This window comes from Miniopterus schreibersii, assembly GCF_964146895.1.
Source record: "Miniopterus schreibersii genome assembly, chromosome: 9".
Taxonomy (NCBI): Eukaryota; Metazoa; Chordata; class Mammalia; order Chiroptera; family Miniopteridae; genus Miniopterus; species Miniopterus schreibersii.
The window spans coordinates 1635795-1655073 of NC_138118.1; the positions used below are offsets into that span (position 1 = coordinate 1635795).

At 58.6% G+C, this 19279-nt stretch overlaps 1 protein-coding gene across 5 annotated transcripts in view; it reads right to left on the bottom strand.

Moving 5' to 3' along the window:
* Positions 1-3808: 3808 nt before the first annotated feature.
* Positions 3809-19279, bottom strand: part of DPP6 (dipeptidyl peptidase like 6) — a gene marked incomplete at its 5' end in the record, with an annotated part of 373544 nt that continues 358073 nt past the window's right edge. For all 5 annotated transcript variants that reach the window (XM_081148107.1, XM_081148109.1, XM_081148111.1 and 2 more), the window contains 9 exons: positions 3809-6074; positions 8070-8143; positions 8247-8319; positions 9396-9454; positions 10050-10161; positions 11317-11371; positions 14749-14943; positions 16455-16524; positions 19139-19237. In XM_081148107.1, coding sequence (XP_081004233.1) covers positions 5931-6074; positions 8070-8143; positions 8247-8319; positions 9396-9454; positions 10050-10161; positions 11317-11371; positions 14749-14943; positions 16455-16524; positions 19139-19237 — 881 coding nt within the window. In that variant the 3' untranslated portion in view covers positions 3809-5930. The remainder of the gene's footprint in view (positions 6075-8069; positions 8144-8246; positions 8320-9395; positions 9455-10049; positions 10162-11316; positions 11372-14748; positions 14944-16454; positions 16525-19138; positions 19238-19279) is intronic.

The window sequence follows — 19279 nt, forward strand, 5'->3', positions numbered from 1 at the left end:
AATTTGCCGTGTCTCTATATGAACACACCAGAGATATTTATGTGAAAAAAGCCGTCTTGCCCATGAAGAAGTGTGGCCGTGCCCGGCCGGGCGTGGCTCAGTGGTTAAAGCGTCGACCTAGGATCCAGGTGATCAGGGTTCGATTCCCGGTCAGGGCACATGCCCGGGTTGTGGGCTGCAGCCGATCGATGACTCTCTCATCATTGATGTTTCTATCTCTCTCTCCCTCTCCTTTCCTCTCTCTAAAATCAATAAAGATATATTAAAAAAAGAAAAAGAAAAAAAAGAAGTGTGGCCGTGAGAGCCAGGTGCAGCAACGACAGCGGGTGTCCCAGGTGTCCCGGCTTCCTCAGGCTTTGGGTAGAAGTGGGGTCTCTTGAATGGCATGATCTTCATTTAGGGCGACCCCCTTCTGCGAGCGTCTCCCACGGCACCCGGGAGTCACGGCCCAGCACAGACACCGGGCTCAGTACTTCCTGGGCCTAGCCGCCCTCGGTGCCTGCCACCCAGACACGTGGGGGCCCCTCCCTTAGGAGCCTTTCTCCACCCGGCTACAGCCACGGTGACCGCCAGGGCACAGGCGTGGCCCCTGCGCTGCCAGGTGGCCCCAGACCCCCTGGAGGGATCACGGCAGTGACAGTGCCACCTGGTGCCCGCTGAGCTGGGGAGCCGGCCCCTGCCGCCCACCTGTTTCCCCGCCTCCGCGCCCCCGGGAGGGAGCCGCTCGCCTCTCCAGGCCCCCGGGCGGGAGGCACTGCCCCGCTCTCCCGTCAGAACGAACCCACCAGCAAAGCCCAAACCAGCACCCGCCCGTCATTCAAACGCACGGTGGTCACGCCAGGCCGCTGGCCACCGGACGTGGGTGAGCTCCGCGGGGCCCAGGTGGAGCCCCTCAGGGCGCGGCTCGGCTCGGCGGGGGCCGCTCTCCCCCGGTGGCCTGGCCCCTGGTTTCCTGGTCTCCACGTCCTGGGCTGCGGTGGGTTAAATGCGCTGATTGTGTGCCCATGACGCGTGTTACTCCACCTTTGAGGCTCAAAGCCGTGCCCGGGACAGCGAGCGCCCACTGAGGAGTTATTAATAGAGTAATATGGTATTAACTTTAGGCTGAATGGAGACCCAGTCACCTGCCTTTTGCCCAGCCGTTACTATTATTAACATAGTAATATTACATTAATTTGGGGGTGAGTGGACACCCCGGCACAGACACCTGGTTGTCCTGCATAACCAGCAGTCACGGTGCCAGTGAGGGGGCAGCGCCCTGGGGGAGCCACTGGCTTTGCTACTGGCATCTGGTAAACGGAGGGCGGTGAGCTGCGGGGCACCCTACAGTGCATGGGACAGCCCCCCAAAAAGAGGTAGCCTCCCAGGGGCCAGAGAGGAGCGCTGCTGTAGGCTGAGGGGAAAGTAACATGTCCACGCGCGGGAGTGTCAGTAAGCACGTGCCTGTGCGTGCATGTGTATGTGTACGTGTGCGTGCACGTGTCCCCCTGCATGCATGTGTATGTGTGCGTGCACGTGTCCCCATGCATGCATGTGTATGTGTATGTGTGTGCACATGTCCCCATGCGTGCACGTGTATGTGTACATGTGTGTGCACGTGTCCCCATGTGTGCATGTGTCAGTGTGTGTCCACGTGCGTTACTGTGCGTCCATGCGTGCACGTGTGTGAGTGTGCACGTGTGTGCGTGTGAGTGCAACAGGCAGGCGTGGGGCATGTGCAGGCCGGCGTGTGCAGGGGCACTAACGAGATATATTTGCCAATATTAGGGACTGGGGATTGCGGGCGCTACAGGTTTTGTGTAAGGGGTTTGGGCCCTGGCCCGCGGGAAACGGGAAGCCTCTGAGAAGAGTCGGTTCTGGGAGCGTCTTTCCTCCTGTAGAGAGCGAGCCCCTCGTTTAGACGTAAAGGGAGCTCAGGGAGGGAGGAGGGGTTGTGCAGAGACGGTGGAGGCCGCCTCGGAGCTGAGCTGGCCCGGCGAATGTGCTGACGCGGGCAGACCCTCCCCCTGCCGTCTGAAGTGCTGCCACCCAGGGACCTCGTCTGTATTATTTTTTTAAATTTATTTTTTATTTATTTCAGAGAGAGGAAGGGAGAGGGAGAGAGAAACATCACTGATGAGAAACATCTACCGGCTGCCTCCTGAACGCCCCCTGCTGGGGATCGAGCCCACAACCCGGGCCTGTGCCCTGACCCGGAATGAAACCGTGACCTCCTGGTTCATAGGTTGACGCTCAACCACTGAGCCACGCCGGCCTCTTAGGATCAGAAATTGTTTCTGGGTTCAGAAATGATCAGGATTCTGAATAGTTGGGGGCCGAAGCTTATCCTCAGTGACAGCGCAGGCTCTGCAGGGCCGGAGCAGGCGAGCCCGGCCGTGGCCGTGGAATCCAGCGTGGCACTGCCCGAGCGCGGGCTCGCGCGTGTGTGGTGGTGTCTTGGGGCTCAGCGTCTACTTTTACAAAGAGCTAGTTGGAACTATGCCTTGGACCAAAGTTTGAGGGCCGTGGGTCTGGAGGGGAGGCTGGCCCGGGCCCCTGTTCCCGTGCCCCTCCCTGCACTCACGCCGGTCAGCTGGGTCCCGGAGGGATCTCCTGGAAAAGAGGCATGAACTGGAAACACTGTAGCTTTGCCAGTTGTTCAGAACCTAGACCCTGAGGCCCAGTGCCAGCCAGCCCGGCTCCACGTCGGCCAGGCTGTGCTGGGGGCCCCGTGCTGGAGACGTGGAGACAGTCTAGACCCAGGAGACAGTCTAGACCCAGGTGGCCCAGGCGTCAGAGCCCAGCATGAGAAGACACAGCCGGGGCAGGGGGAACGGACATGGGGCCGCCCTGCTTCCCGTGGGATCGTGGGGGACTCCCGTGCCTTCTTGGGCCTTTGGATCCCCTATCTGGGCGGTGGGGGGTGCGGTGGGGACAGACTTCAGACAGTGACGGCTGTTTTGGAGCTTGTGGTTTGCAAAAGGGAACTGGCCTCTCGGGACCAGCACCCAGCCCTGCGTATTGATTCTGGTCTAGGCGGGGGAGACGGTGCAGCTGACCCAGCTGGGGTGACGGCACCGATCTCGTTTCTCTGAGGTGCCCTCGCTCAGGGCTTTGGATTCATCTCATCGATCCCCCTGCTTTCCCGGCTGGGCTCTCAGACTTACTGCGTGAACTGGACATGAACGGATTCCCTGCAGGGGCCGGCGTTTGTAAAGTCTTGATATAACAAGCTAATTTTGGGGGGGGGGTGTCGTTCAAGCTGAAAGTCCGTGATATAATAAAGTGGGTTTTCTGAATGTGTATGTTAAAAAATCGACACATTGGTTAACCTGTTTCTACTTACGTAGACACGTTTATGTGATTAAAACTGTGTATGAAAAGTTTAATTCCACAGGGAAGTTTTCTATTTGTGTCACTGTCATTTTAAATTGATACTGAGGAGGTCTACTAAGTAACCGGGTGCATTCACCAGTCACGTGCGCAAACAATGCACGTGGCTCGGGCGTGGCTTAGTGGTGGCTCGGGCGTGGCTTAGTGGTAGGTGTGGTTGAGCACACGGGGGAACATCGGCCACCTTAAAACTCCTGCAGAAAGTCACCCCATGTGACAACAGAAGCAGTTAGCATGCCCCACGTGGTGTGACCACGTGCTGATCATTCCTTGAACACTGTTTACGAGCGGAGACTCTTGGACTTAAATGTGCAGACTGTAGTTGTAGGTATGTGATACGCATTTACGTGGGCGAATCACTGCAGTGTTTCTTCCAACATACAGCCTATTTGCTAAAACGTGTTAAACATAGCAATGAGTTAATAACACACACACAAAAATAACCTGTTAATTTAATTATAAGCAAATCTTAGTTAAAAGCATTTTAAAATTAATGGGGTGTCGGTTTTCATGTATGACATACGGTCTGGAAAAGTCTGTTAAATTCGAAGTCCGTTAAATCGAGGTCCACAAAATTGAGGGTTTACTGTAGTGGCAACGTGGTGGCCTCGAGGGAGGACAGTTTTACTCTAGTGCAGGGGACACCTATGCTCACCCCAGAGCTTCCCAGATGAAACTCACTCACTTTTTCTGACTGATCTGGAATTGCAGGTCTGACTGGTCCTGCCTGTCTATGATCAGCCCTGTTGGTGCCTCGGGGACCGTCTGCTTGCTGCCCGCAGGCTCTGGGGCATGGGCACCATCTCGGGCAGGGCTCAGTGGGCACCTCGAAGACCTCCTGATGGTCCCCACGCCCTCCAAGGCAACATGCTGGAGGGTAAGCAAGCACAGAGGTCTCTGCGTGGTAAAATAATGTTTTATTCCATGGATGAGCACACGCGCCACGCCACGTCCTCACGCCCTTCCCATCGGACCTAGTGGCCAGAGCCGGTGTCCCCGGCAGACCCACACAACAGCAGAAGCGTGACCACGTGGCCGTCCCAGCAGTCCCCAGGCCAGCACCTCGTTCCTCTCCATAACGGCGACCTGGCACCTCTAAAAAATCCTGTGCTGGAGACTTCCCAACGGAGCCACCCAACTCGTGCCAATGACACCCTCACCCCGAACACCAAAGCGACATGGACGTCCCCTCTCTGCTGATGACGTAGGAGCCCCGAGCGTCAGGGCTGACACTCAGGCTGTTAACGAGCTTCGAAGGGATGGGGGTGAGTGACAGAGTCCACACTAGCACTTGTGGGGTGCAGACCAGCCAGAGGCCGCATGCAGGTGACACAGGACGGGACCCGTGGGAGGGGCCGGGGACACAGCGCAGCACCTGACGCACATGCCCGTGTTTATATACAACAAAATGAAACACACAGGGGCACCCATGGCAGCGGCTGGTCCTGGGGCCTCACAGCATCCACGTGGCTGCTTGCAGGTGGGGGGAGGCACCAAGCGTTGCCAGGCCGGGGACACAGGCCCACACTTTCCCCAAGGGCTCCCGTCCCCTGAGCACATGGGACAGACCTGGGGTGGAGTTGACACTTGGCCTTTTTATGGTGTTTTTTTGTTACTAAATGGCATCGGAACGGACTTGACAACTTACCAGGGAGGAAAGGGGTGGGTGTAGGACACAGGTAAACGGACAGTGAGGATCTAAGCCGAACCCTAATGCAGCTGGGCGGGAGAGAGCTTTTATTCACGGACTTCCCTGTTTTAGTAAATAGCATTGGATGCGTTTTCCCCTCCGTCTAAAGCCCCTGAAGTCTAACCTCGAGGAGGGAGCGGTTAGTTACTCCAGGCCCGCTTCTCCATCCAGACAGGTGGGAAGCTTACACGCCGGCGGGAGAAAACGGAAAGAAAACCGAGGGTAACGGACAAAACCCAACAAACCAAACGAGCACAGAGGGAAAAAACAAAAAAACCACCCCGCGACCGCAGTCAGGTAAAAACCATAGAAAAATACGAATCAATCCCATAAGGTGAACCATTCGCGTAGCTACAGCGAGACTCTGCATCAGCCCCAGACAAAGTCGAGCCTCCGGGCGAAAGGAAGGAGCGAGCCGACCGTTACAATAATTGTGCTCTGGTCGTTCCCGCGGCCTGGTCGCGTCGGGCGGACGGGACGGGCGCCGCCGGCAGGGGGCGCTGCGCTCCAGACGCGGCTGGTCTCGGGGCAGCCGCGGGGACCGCGGGCAGCGCGCAGGGGCCAGCTCCTCGCCACAGCGCCCCCTGGGCTCCTGGGGGCGGGCGTGGGATGCACCTGTCGCTGTGGCCAGCAGGGGGCATGCTGCGAGGGTCGGTGCCAGGCTCCCTGCAAGCCAGGAGGCATCTCTGCCCGGGAAGGAGCTGGCTTCTGAAGCCAAAATTCCTTCATGCTATGTTAGGGGAACGCTCCCTGCCCTGCCCTGCCCCCCCTGCCCCGCCCCAGCGCCGGCGGGACAGGGAGGGGGGGGTCCCCCAGTCCTCCGACACTCGCCCAGGGAGAGCCAGGCTGTGCTGGGGCTGCGGGGCGCTCAGTCTTCCTCTTCCTCCCTCGGGGGGGCTGCCGGGGGTTTGTCCTGCACCCTGAAACATTCCACGAAGAAGTTGATGATGGCGTGGTACAGGTGCTGCCTGAGGGGGGCGCTGTGGAAGTAATGGCTTTCGTCCGGGTAGATCTGCAAGGAAGGCGGGAAGTAATGATTGGGGTGCCCGACCTCGGGGTGCATGCGAGATGCGGAGCCTCACACAGCCGGGCCCGCATGAACCTGCCAAGGGAAATTCCTACGGGATCCCAGCGCCTTTCCACCCGGAGGCTCAGCCGCGCGCAGGGGCCACTGGCGTAGGGGACACTGTCCTGGACTAAGGAGACACTTTGCTCAGGGGACCACACAGTTTTTAATCTGCAGCATGAATCCATGCGCGGGGACTCAGGCCTGCAGGGACCGTGGCTCCCGCAGAAGCGGCCAGAATCTGAGCTCTAATCACCCACGTGAGTGTGGATACTTGCTACTCTCCTGGGTGCCACCTGCCCTGGCATCCTGGCTCACTCCCCGTGCTGCCGTGAACAGGTGAGTTTCTGGCTGTGGAAATGACCCCCAGAATAGAAACTAGCTCCTAAAGTTCTGTGGGACCTAAGCGCCTAATCCTTGGGAAGCAGTACAAGGCCCCTACTGCAGGGAGCGCTAACAGGATGGTAGCTTTCTATTGCCAGGTGTAATGACACCTCCCGTCCCCTAGGGGCGCTGCCATTTCCACAGGAAGGTACTTGTCCCGGCTGGATTCAAAGACAAGTCTAAGGGACCCGGAAGCCCCCCTTCTTTCCATGACGCCGGGCTTCCTCCTGCCTTTTGAACTGTGCCTTCCCCTTGTCTTTGAAGGATGGCCTTCCATTTATTTTAGAGTATTGATTAACGATGCCATGGAGCTATTATATGTCTGTTAAATGGCAAATCGTACACGAGGAATAGATCAGAAATGAAAGAAAAATAGGAGGTATGTCTCCTCCTGACCTATGTCCTCAGTCCCCCGTGCTGTGCCCTCACCTGGAGCTGATCACTTACAAATTCACTGAGTACCTGCTAAGGTGTTTGCTGTGCCTGCAGGTGGGGCTTTGCAGGTAGGACATTGCTCATGGGTCCCTCTCACTGACCTGAGTGGGATCTGGAATGTGTGCTGCTCAGCACCTTGCTGATTTCACAGCCTCTGTCTAGGGGAGTGGCCCACGTTAGCCCACAGAGACCTATCTTCCATCTGCCATGGCGATAACCGCCAAGACACCTGTCAAGTCTACTAGGATCTGAGCATTTCAGAAGGAAGCACACACACAGCATTAACCAAGTCCTTCCCCAGGCATCAACACCTGAGCCAAACACCTGAGCAGGAAGCTCTCCCTGAGTGGCCCAGCCCGCATGTGACCCTCTGCAGGACAGGGATGCAGGGGTGCTGGGAGCTGGGGAATGGAGGCAGGTGGAGGTCAGCTCGAGGTGCCCTCTGAGGGACAGGGTGCTGAGGAAATCTCCCATTTATCCCTGGACCCCAAAATGCATCAGGGTCACGCCTGTTTTACCGAAGGACCCAGAGGTCAGGAAGGAGATGGAAGAAGTTTCCAGAGCAGCGTGTGCATTGCTGGAAAAAGCCTGGGCTTGGGCTGTGAGTGGGAACTGGATGCTAGTGAGGGGGCTGAGGGTGTGGTTCTGGGGGGATTCTCTAATGACTGCTCAGCCACAGGTGACTCTGGAGCCCCTGGCTGGTATTTAGGGAACACGTGCTGTTGTTCAGAGGGTGGCTGGTGGGAGAAGACTTGGGACCCTCTAACACTGCTCTCGTCAACGCTGGGATGGCAGCCCCATCTTCACATGCCAGGGACACCCCGACCCCACTGATGGGTGTGGCTGTTTGCTGGCCTTGCTCATTGCACAGGGTGGAGGTGGGAGGGAAGGGGAGGTTTAAAGGCGTTTAAACACAGCCTGTGTGCAGGACTGAACTATCACAACTAGTAGGAAAAATAAGCCTGGCTAATTTGTCTGTGGGATGCTCCTGGCCATGTCCGAGGACCATGCACAGGTGCATCGGCGGCGAAACTGGGCTGCACTGACCACCATCAGCTCCTTCTTGGTGGGAAGGGCATCTGCTCTCCAGGTGCGAGACCCAGCAGGTGTGTGGTACTGTACCTGTAAGCTGTAATTAGCCTTTGCCTTGATTAGCTGTGTAATGAGCTCTGCCGTGTGCTGGAAATGGATTTTTTCTGTTGGAAAAAAAGAAGAGGAAAGTGTTTGTCCAAACCCATAACACCACTGGGGATGTTGCTTTCACTGGATTCGCAGTGAGTCGCTGTCTTTGGTTCTCACCATCGGCCGTCGCGTGGATGATCAGAAACTGCTGTCCCTCCAGCGCTGACACCCGATGGGCCACCTTGGTCATCTGCAGGGGCAAGGGGACAGAGTTAGTGGCCACACTGCAGGGTGGGGTGAGGGGGCATGTATGGAGACACCTGAGAATTCAGGGCAGAGTCTTGGAAGCAGAGTTCTGGAGAACTGGGGCCTTCTATCTGATGAAACCCACAGCAGCTTTCAGGGGCCTCAGCTTCCTTCCCGTGAACCCCTTTGATGAAGAGGAGGGGGTGGAAGCCCTGGCAGGTGTGGCTCAGAGTTTAGAGCATCGGCCGGCACACCAAAGGGTCTTGGGTTCGATTCCCGGTCAAGGGCATGTACCTGGGTTGCAGGTTTGAGCCTGGCCCCTGTTGAGATGTGTGCAGGAGGCAACCAATTGATGTGTTTCTCTCACATCGACGTTTCTCTCTCTCCGCCTCCCTCCCTTTCACTCTCTCTAAGAATTAATGGAAAAAATATACTCAAATGAGCATTAACAAACAAAAAAAAACAGGGAGGGGAGGGAAGACAGGAATGGAGAAAGCCTCAGGGACGATGACATTGGAGGATTACCAGGGGGTTCAGTTCCATTGCTGTTGCTAAAGTTTCAACCTTGGGGCCACCGTCCTGCCCTGCAGCACAACTCTGGCCTCCTCGCCACACCCAGGTGAAGGAGTGCCACGTGTGATGTCCACACTGAGCCACGGAACGGCTGTGACTTAGCAGGATGCACCACAGGGGTTTTCTGTACCCCGAGCAATAGCTTATTCCCCCAAAGCAGAGCCAGCCTTGGCGACAGGGGAGCCAGGCACCTACGCCCAACATCTAGGGACCACGGGACAGACTCCTCCATCAAAGACATTCCCACTTTATTTTTTGTCCCCCAAGTTCCAGGATGGGGAGTGACACCAACCCAAGGGGGTCACAGTCACCCTCTTTCACAGACAGTAGAAGGGGGATCAGGAGGTCTTCCCGATGGGGAGGAGAGGACTGGAGCAGTAGGCTGGGAGGGAGTGTGGGTTCAGGTTGGGCCAGAGGTGGGAGAGGAGGGAGAGAGGGACTTGGGCAAGAGACAAAGACTTCACTAAATTTCCAGTTTGGCCAAGTGGCAGCTGTGCCCGGACCTACCTCATAGGCTCTGTTGTCAAGTCCGTGGAGGCCCAAGTACCTCTCAGAAAATGCAGACGCTGGTGGAGACAAGCAGAGGGAGAGAGGGTCACCCCTCTGTGTGGAGCCTGGACTCGGGGACGCCCCCAGGTCGGGAGGGGTGGGGTGTGGCAGGAAGGGCTCACTTGTTCTTATCCGGTAAACATTTGTCTTTAAAAAACCAAACGCCACCTCTTGGGTCTTTATATAGAAATCGATGGTACCATGGCGACATCTAAACATGTTAGTGTTGAGGACAGGGTTCCAGGCAGGAAGGTGAAACTTAATTAAGCAAAACCCATTTAGTCTGAATCCTAAGGTAACAGGACGCCCATTTCATTGCAGGGGGGAAGGCAGTGGGTGTCACGGCGGGGGGGAGGGAGTGGGGGTCATGGAGGGGGGAAGGCAGTGGGGGTCACGGCGGGGGCAGGGAGGCAGTGGGGGTCACGGTGGGGGGGAGGCAGTGGGGGTCACGGGTGGGGGGAGGCAGTGGGGGTCACGGGTGGGGGGAGGGAGTGGGGGTCACGGCGGGGGGGAGGCAGTGAGGGTCACGGCGGGGGCCCGGGGGGAGGTCACGGTGGGAGGGATGCAGTGGGGTCCGAGGCCTGGCTGTGCGCAGCCAGGAGCGTTGCCTACCGTAGAGCTGGAAGTCGGTTATTGGCGAGAGCGCGGAGCCGCAGGTGAAGACGGGGCCTTGGTTCTCGCCCTTGGCCGGGAGGATGTGCGTGCTCAGGTACCCGCCGTAGTCCTGGGGGAGAGAGGCGGCTAAGCGGGGGGAAGGCAGCAACTCGGCCGCGGAAACAGCCTCGGGCGAGCCGGCGGCCCAGGCGGCCCTTTTCCCGTGGCTGCCTACGACAGCATTTCAACTTACGCAGTTTTTTCAGGGAGGTAAAAAGTGAAAAGCAAATAGCTTCCTGACTCAACGTTACCTGATGCAAGTCTTGGCCTCTTTGGGCCCCAGTTTTGAGGGACGGGAAGGTGACAGGAGCATGGATTGGAAGTGCGACTGCAGGTCACGGAGGGTTGTGTGTGGGTCTGTGTGTGAGTCTGTGTGTGTGTGTGCGTGTGAGTCTGTGTGTGTGTGTCTGTGTGTGTGAGTCTGTGTGTGTCTGTGCGTGTGAGTCTGTGTGTGTGAGTCTGTGTGTGTGTGTCTGTGCGTGTGCATTTCTGTGTGTGAGCGTGTGAGTTTGGGTGTGTGAGCATGTGGGTGCTGGGTGGGGTGCTGAGAACCCACATCCCTGCTGGAGACTCTGTGTGAAGCCCGTGCCCCGCCTGCCTCGCCCCAGAATGAACTGTTTACGACACAGATGTGTAAGTTTATCCCAGGATAAGTAATAGAGTTTCTCCGATAGGACAGGAATATCTTGTCTTAATGACAATAAAAGAGCTTTTTGGTTCCTGCCAAATGATTTTATTGTCGGTGGAAACTACGGGGTGGTCTGCCGTCTGTAGGACAGAATCCGCGGACGGCAGCTGGTAGCTGTCCCTTCCCCCGGCTCCCAGGACACCTGGGGAGAGGCCACAGCTCCACCCTCTTGCTCCTAAAAAAAAAATAATAATAATTGCTCGTGCCCTGGCCGGTGTTCTCCGTGGTTAGAGCTTCGGCTCACGTACCAAAGGGTCTCGGGTTGGATTCCCGGTCAAGAAGGGCACGTACCTGGGTTGCAGGGCTGACCCTGGCCCGGGCCGGGGCGCAGGCAGGAGGCAACCACGCGATGTGTCTCTCACAGGACGTTTCTCTCTCCCCCCCCCTCCTCTCCCTGGCTCTAATAATTAATAATAATAATAATAATAATAACCTCTCACATCAGCAGACCAGAGACATTCCCAGTAACCCAGGGCCAGGCCTGGGGAGGGGTGGGGAGGGTGGGGAGGGGAGATCAGACAGGAGACGGTGGCTCACCTTCCCAAACACTCCCACCCGCGTCTTGTCGATGTACTGCTCCTTCAGCATAGTCCTGCGGAGCCGAGAGGAGGGTTAGTGCCCAGCACGGTGGGTCTGCGTCCCCGGGGCCCAGGGCCGTCTCCAGCATGGGGACCCGTTTAACCCAAGGAGCGACTGGCATCCTGACACGTGTTCATCGCATGAATCTAGCTGGTGCCCAGGCAGTCCGCGCACGTCTCCGGAGGGCACCCAGGTGCGTAAGTTTGGCCACGAGTGCAGAGCAGCCATGGCAGTCCCGGGGCTGGGGGCCCTGCTGGGGGCCCTGCCCTCCTCTCAGACCATGAGGCTCCCAACCACCCCAGACGCTGCGAGGGGCTCCTGGGTCACCAGGGACAATGGGTGCTCCGGTTCAGTGCCACAGGGCTGGGAGCCGGGGAGCCGGGCTCCCACCCTACCGGAGGTGTCCTTGGTCCCCAGCTCCCGGGAGGGGCTCCTGCCTTGTGCTTCCTTTATCCACTGCTCCCCAAATTACCGTGGGAGTGTCTCCAGCCCCGTCCTAGTTGACTTTCACCCGCTGCCCCTCCACGGCCCACCCACGCTGTGCCTGGCACAGCCCCCGGCCTTCGCTCTCAGTATGTTCTGTCGGGATTGGGCACCTCCCATTTTCTGCCTGGCAAAGCCCTGCCCACCCGTGGGGGTGAGGTCTTGGCCCCCAGGAGCCCCTCCCGGTGGCTGTTGGCTCTGTGGCCTGGGCTCCGGGCGCTGCGTGTCTGCAGGCTGTGCCCGTCCCACCCGCTCGCACGCCGTCCCCTTCCCTGGCAGGGTGGCTCGGCCTGTGAGGGGACTCTGCGCGTGTCGCCTGCCATAAAAAGTGCCACCATGGGCTCCAGGACGAAAGCATGAGGTGGAGGTGATGGGGGGCCGGGAGCTTCGGGGAACGGGGGCGCCGGGCTGGCCTCAGGGTATCTCAAACTGATAAAAAACCGAAACTGATTTCTCTCTGATGTGTGAACACGCAGACCCGGGTCCTGCCCAGAGCTCAGCAGAGTTTTCTTGGGCTCGAACCACTAGGGCCCCAGCCCCCTCAGCGCCTGCATGCTGGCCGGGGCCGTGGCTGACCTCGGCCAGTGGGCTTGTCCTGTTGTTTTCCCAGAGCAGGTCCTGCTTTGTTTTCTAACAGAAGGCAAATCAACTCCTCATGGTCGGAAAACACCTTGAGTGTGACACGGCCGTGGCCCCCTCAGCCCCCAGCGCAGAGGGAGCGGCTAGGGGCGGCCAAGCGGCCGGAGGACGCCGTGTCCTCAGGTGACCGGAGAGGCTTCCGCGCTCCACGGGGAGGGGGCAGAGCAGGAGAACCAGCGGGCGGGTGGAAAGGCAGGAAGCAGGAGGGGCAGCGAGGCAGGGAGACTGCCGTCCACCCTGCAGGGCAGGCCCCCACGGCGGCTGGCCGAGCCCCCCGTCGCTGCCAAGCCCAGCCTGAGACGCCTTCTGTGGTGGACGCTGCTGGCTGCTGGCCCGGTGTCCACCTGCTGGTCTTCCTTCCCGACAGAGCCTCAGTGTGTTGTCCACCTTCCTCCCTCCGCCCAGGCCCACGGTGGACCCACTCGCCTCGGGGTGCCTGTCCACATGTCCCTTGCGGGTTCTGGGCTCTGGAGGGGGCAGGAGATGCAGGGAGAGCTGTGCCGGGTGCTTCTGGGCAGCTCTTCCCCTCCTTTCTGGAAGTTTCTGGAAGCGGTTCCCTTCTTAACCTGCTAGTGGTGAACGGAGCAGCGTGCAATGACCTGCTCCCGGCAGCCGTGCTGTGCACATGAGGACAACCAGCCCAGGATGAGGCCGCTGCGGTCGGCTGGGGGCCTGGGTCTCCGGCGGCATTGCTGGGTCTCAGACCAGCAGCCCTGAGGCCGGCCATCCCTCTGGACTCCCAGCGCCGACATCGTTCCTTATCGTTAGAGCGCGTCTGCCAGTGTGCATGTGCGCTGTTGACATCCAGGGGAAAGCACCTCTCAGATACACTGTCCTGGACTGTCGGGTGCGCAGAAATGTCTCCCTCCTCTGGATCGACTGTGTCACAGTCACAGGGCTCTGGACACACTGCCTGGCTCTCTCCCGCCAGCCCACCGGTCCCTGGAGGAGAGCCGCATCCGTCCCCTCACCAGCCGACTCAAAATCACCGACTCAGCGCACACCATGTGCCGCCGCCTTTTTAAAACGAGGGAGGAAATGTCTGAAAAGTCAGTGAGGGGAAATCTTTTAAACCTGCCAAGCATGCAGGCCCGGCAGCCAGAGAGGTGAGATGCCAGCCAGGCTTACGGCCCTTCGGTCAACCAACGCTTCTCCATCCGGGCAATGGGTGCGACCTCCACCCGAGCCCAGGGTCCCGCACCACACTCCACGTTCACGGTCAAGGTGGTTATTGGGGTCTCTGCTTTTTGTGTTTCCCTGGCCCTTCTTGTCATTTTGAGCATGTGAGTCTGTGGGTTGGGCTGTGTGGGTTTCTCGGGGTCCATTTGTTAGCACGGCCGCCCCTGCACGGGACGTCCATGAAACTCGGCTTCCATCCGGTGAGCGGGTGGTCAGGTGTGGCCAGGTATGACCAGGTGCAGCCAGGTGCAGCCAGGTGAGGTCAGGTATGACCAGGTGCAGCCAGGTGTGGCCAGGTGAGGTCAGGTATGGCCAGGTGCAGCCAGGTGAGATCAGGTGCAGCCAGGTGTGTCCAGGTGCAGCCAGGTGAGGTCAGGTATGGCCAGGTGCAGCCAGGTGTGTCCAGGTGCAGCCAGGTGTGTCCAGGTGCAGCCAGGTGTGTCCAGGTGCAGCCAGGTGAGGTCAGGTATGGCCAGGTGCAGCCAGGTGTGTCCAGGTGCAGCCAGGTGTGTCCAGGTGCAGCCAGGCACAGCTGTCACAGGGGCTCGAGGTCTTTTTCTCTTGGGCAACAACAGAACTCAGTAGTAACTGTGAGAGTCTGTGCCCTGGTGCTAAGCCGCCCTCTACCCTGTGCCTCTCCGCTGGGCTGGCTGACTCGGAGGCAGGCGCGTGGGGGGCGATGCCAGAACAGTGCTGCTCCCAGGGCCAGGAGGCTCTCAGACGGGCCACCCGGACGTGCCCGGGTCCTGTTCTGTCCTGGTGACCGTGCCGCGGGTCCACCCTCACTCGCCTCTCTCTCTCCTCCTTGCGAAGGGAGGCGGAGACGTGTGCGGTGCCGGTTGAGGCCTGCCAGCCCCCGCCCCCGGCCTCATCGATGAAACCCACAGGCGACCCAGCCGCCCGAGAACCACGTGAGGGTGCGGGAGGCCACTGCTGGGGACACACTCGCTGGGGACTCTTTTGCCTGAAAAACGTGTGCACTGACCAGAAAGACGCCGGAGAGGGTCTCTGCGGGGCCGGAGAAAACGCTGCCCCCCCCCCCCCCCGCCTGCCCCCGCTGCCCGCAGGGTGCCCAGCGCGGGCTCTCACCGCAGGGCCTCCAGCTGGTCTCTGTCCTCCAGGAGGCCCAGCCGCCGCCTCACTTCGTGGAGCAGCTTCGTGCCTTGGAAGCCGCTGCCCCGGCCGTCGCACTTCAGCACCACGGCGCCGTGGCTGCTCACCAGCACCGTCTCCCAGGTCACCGCGAACTTCTCCGCCACGCTCTGGCTGCCCGGGGCGCCATCCCTGGGAGAGAGACGCGGGCGCTGGGACCCCACCGGGAGGGGCCGCCAGCCCGGGCTGCCTCCGGCCCACTCCGCGCCCACCCCCCCCAACCCCGCCTGGGGTTCGTCGCCCAGGGAAGGGGAGCAGCAGCGTCTCCGCCCCTGGGGGTGATGACGAATGTGAGTGCTCAGAGGGCCACTCGAAGCACAGGCTGGAGTCACCAAAGGGCCTGCGCTTGGGAGAGAAACTTTACAGAAACCCTCCCCCTGTCCCTGTGGTCGCCTTCCCCACGGTGAACGGCTCTTCCCTTCCGCCTGGTCCTGGGTCTCAGGGTGCGCCCCTGCCCCCCAGTTCCCGGCACCCGAGCGGCAAGGACGGGCTTGCTGCTCTAGCAGAAACTGGTCTGAAGAAATTCTCTCTTTCTGGTGAACTCAGAAGCAACCATTCGTGCCCACCTGGGTGGCCCGTCTCATCTGTGTCTCCTGGAAAGCCAGGCAGCCGGCTCCGTGAGCCAGGGTGCCACCCGAGCCCTCCCCGTGTCTTCCCGCCCCCCATGTGGGGACACCTCCTGCTGGCTGACAGCGCGGAGGCCCAGCATTTACACCACGGAAATGGGCAGGAGCTGCAAACAGGGCCTTTTAAATGCAGACCTGGGAGCCTGGCAACTCCTCGCACACTGGTGGGCGCGGGGTGGCGTCTAAACCGCTTTCCTTTGGTGGGGACAGGAGCAAAGGCCAGCGCCTGGTCCAGCCTCCCGCCCAGCACAGCAACAGAGGGGGGGGCCCCACCTGGAGAGCCGGGCGCTGCTGGTTCTCCCTCCACGGGGGTGACAGCTGCTGCAGTGATCACAGCTGGGCTTTCTGCTAAGGATGGGGGGGCCGGTGAGGGGTGAGAGTGTGTCTGTGTGGGGGGGGGTATCTGCAGGCCCACTTGCTCTGTGACAAACTGTCCTGAGGGGACACAGAGCCCTCTGTCCTTTGATGACCGGGGTCACTATAAGGTCCCTGGCAACCCGAGTCCAAAACTCCCGTCTTGGTACCAGCAGTCCCAGAGGCAGGAACGTGGCGACCTCCAAACCACAAAGTGACCGCAAGCCCCTGCCAGACCACAAGCGACGAGTGAGAACACCTGTACCTGCCTCCAGGAACCACGGAAAGGACACGGAAAGAACCGACCAGACTGATTCCTTGCCCAGCTGCCCACTCCCACGCCCCCTCCCGTCCCACTAAGTCCTGTAAAAAACAGCCTCTGCCTCCTCGGGGTGGCGACTGCCCGATGAGCCTGCACCCGGGTGGTTTTCAATAAATCTGCTTTCACCTCTCAACACGCCGGGTACGTCTCTCCCCCGGCAAACCCCCCAACAGTCACTGAGCATTACGGAAAGAGCCTGACGCTGGCCGACGGCGAACCCAAGTTTTCACTCGGCAACGTCCTCTCTCCCTCTCGTCATTTTCTTAAGATCGACGTTCGTCTATCGCGGTGTCACCGGGTCCCCAGCTAGCACCCGGGAAGGAAGAGGCCGGAGTACTCACACCACCAGGAGCAGCGGGTAGTGCGTGGTCTCGCTGAAGGTCGCTGGCTTGAGGATCTGGACGGGCAGGCCTGGCAGGCGGAACACAGCAGCGGGTTAAGGGCCCCACGGCTGGGGAGGAAGGGCAGGGCCCCGATTTTCATCTCGCGACGTGGGCCCCCTGTGTGGCCTCGGGCAAGCCACCCCAACATCTTTGAGGCTCAGTTTCTCCATTGGAAGCTTAATTCAGTCTTGCAAACAGGAAAGCCTGGATGTGGCAGAGCTTGCTAACAGAGGGGTCCAGGCAGGGAGAAATGAACCCCCCAACCCCCCCCCCCAGGGAGGCTGCAAGTGCAATTTAGTGGGGGAGGGACCTGGGGAGCCAAGGGGGACAATGAAGATGGAGGGGCAGGCAGTGAGCCTTCCAGAGCCCTGGGGACCCTCTGTGCAAAGTGAGGGGGCTCTGCTCACCTTACAGTTTGCAGGCTGGTGCAGGCCTGCCTGCCTGCGGACTCCCTCCCTCCCTCCCTCTCTCTCTCTCTCTCTCTCTCTCACACACACACACACACACACACACACACACACACACACACAGACACGGGAGGTGGTGCAGCCCAAGGCCACCAGATCTGGTCCTTGGCAGTGTGATATCCAGTGACGGAGGTGGAGGTGGGGGGAATTTTCCTCACTAGTTTCTTCTGTCGTCCCCCAAACCTTTCCACCCAAGACAGAAATTGTTTATCAATGTTAACTACAACCCGGATTAGCAATTAAATAGGAATTAGTAGCTTTCCCAGTAGAATTAATAATACAGGCTCCCCCCTCCCCCCACCCCCATCCATCCATCCATCCCAGGCGGGGGAGCCTGCTCTGACCAGGGCCTCCTTCCTGATTCTGAATGTTAATGGCTTGCAAATTGGATCAATGGCCTGGGGACCTGCAGCCAGGCAGGCTCAGACTTTATCACCGAAATATCCATAAAACATGGCCCGGGCTGCTCCCTGCCACCTACGATAAGCCCAGGGGCAGGCCTCAGCCAGGACTGGCAGCCTGCGGCTCCTGGGCCTTTCCAGAAGGCGGGTGACTCAAGGAAAGCCGCGGCCTCAGGTGAAAAAACACAACACACGGAACAATAGCAGGTCTGTGGAGCGACATCTTTCAGTTTTTCTGTGGCTTCTTCACACCCATTTGCCTGTCGAGCAAAACCCCAGACTGGAAAGAAAGCCCATGTGGCAGGAGGGGAAGGTTGGAAAGTGGCTTCTGAAGGTCTTTTCCTGCCCTTTTGGAGGAGGGGTGGCATCATGCTTTCGTGACCTGGGGTTTGGGAAATGCCCCTGGGACAGCGGTGTGCAGACTGGGTTGGAGAAGGGGGCCCTGGGTTTAGGTGAGGAGGTGCCTCAGCAAGGAATGCCACCTGTCCTCAAAGGCACCGTAGGAAGCAGCAGATGCGAGAAACTGTGAAGGACGGTCCTGGAAAACTCGCTGGCTGGTGGGCAGGGGTGAGCCAGGAATCTGAAGTCTGGCCCTGGAGGTCCACCTGCCTGGCTTCCCAGCGTGTAACCTGTGCAGGCACATGGGGCCCCACCTAAGGGCCTTCTGTGGGCTTAATGCTCTGCTGTCGTAACAAACTGTGAGTGAAGCACCATATTTTCATTCTGCGCTGGGCTCTACAAGTTATCGGGCCTGTCCTGGGGTCTATAGACAGACACAGAAGGTGCAGAGGGATCAGAACAAACATGTGGAAGTTGCTTGCTTGTGTATCCATCCATCCACCCATCCGTCCATCCATTCACCCATCCATCCAACATCTATTCATCCAGCATTCATCCATCTATCATCTACCCATCCATCCATCCATCATCCATCCACCCATCCATCCAACATCTATTCATCCAGCATTCATCCATCTATCATCTACCCATCCATCCATCATCCATCCATCCATCATCCATCCGTCCATCCATCCATCCATCATCCATCCATCCATCCATCCAACATCTATTCATCCAGCATTCATCCATCTATCATCTACCCATCCATCCATCCATCATCCATCCATCCATCATCCATCCATCCGTCCATCCATCCATCCATCATCCATCCATCCATCCATCCATCATCCATCCATCCATCATCCATCCATCCATCCATCATCCATCCATCCATCCATCCATCTATCCATCCAACATCCATCCATCCATCCATCCACCCATCCAACATTCATCCTTCCATCAATCCACCATCCATCCATCTATTCATCCAGCATCCATTCATCCACCATCCATCCATTCATCTCTCTCCATCCATCCATCCATCATCCATCCATCCTCCACTAGCAACCTAAAATTGTCTTGTTTTCTTGCCTTTTGGTTCCTCCTTATAAAAAAGACAGCACAAAAATGCATATCCAGTTAATTTGAGGGTTCCCATAAGTTTGGATCTGAATACCTGGACCCCAGATTCAGTGTGGAAGTTTGAACCAGTCAAGGATGCCATCCATGTGGCCGGGCTAGACTTCCTCTGGCACATTTCCTTGGAATATAAAACCTTACCGACAGGGTTCTCTATACCAGAACACCCCTGTGCTCTCCAGAGCATCTTTCTATGGAGAAAGTACCTCAGTAGGGAACAGGGTGTGAGAGACTAGGGGGCCATTTCAGAGCAGACGTTTGCTTTTCCTTTCAAAGGGAAAGACCCAGCACTTACTGTAGTCGTCGATCTTGACCTGCCTATATTCTACTTTCGGCATCTGTCGGTCGTTGACAGCCTTCTGTACATGTTCATTTGTTTCCAGGTCAAACAGTTCTGAAAGAGAGAGAGAGAAAAAAGACATTCAGACTCAGCCAC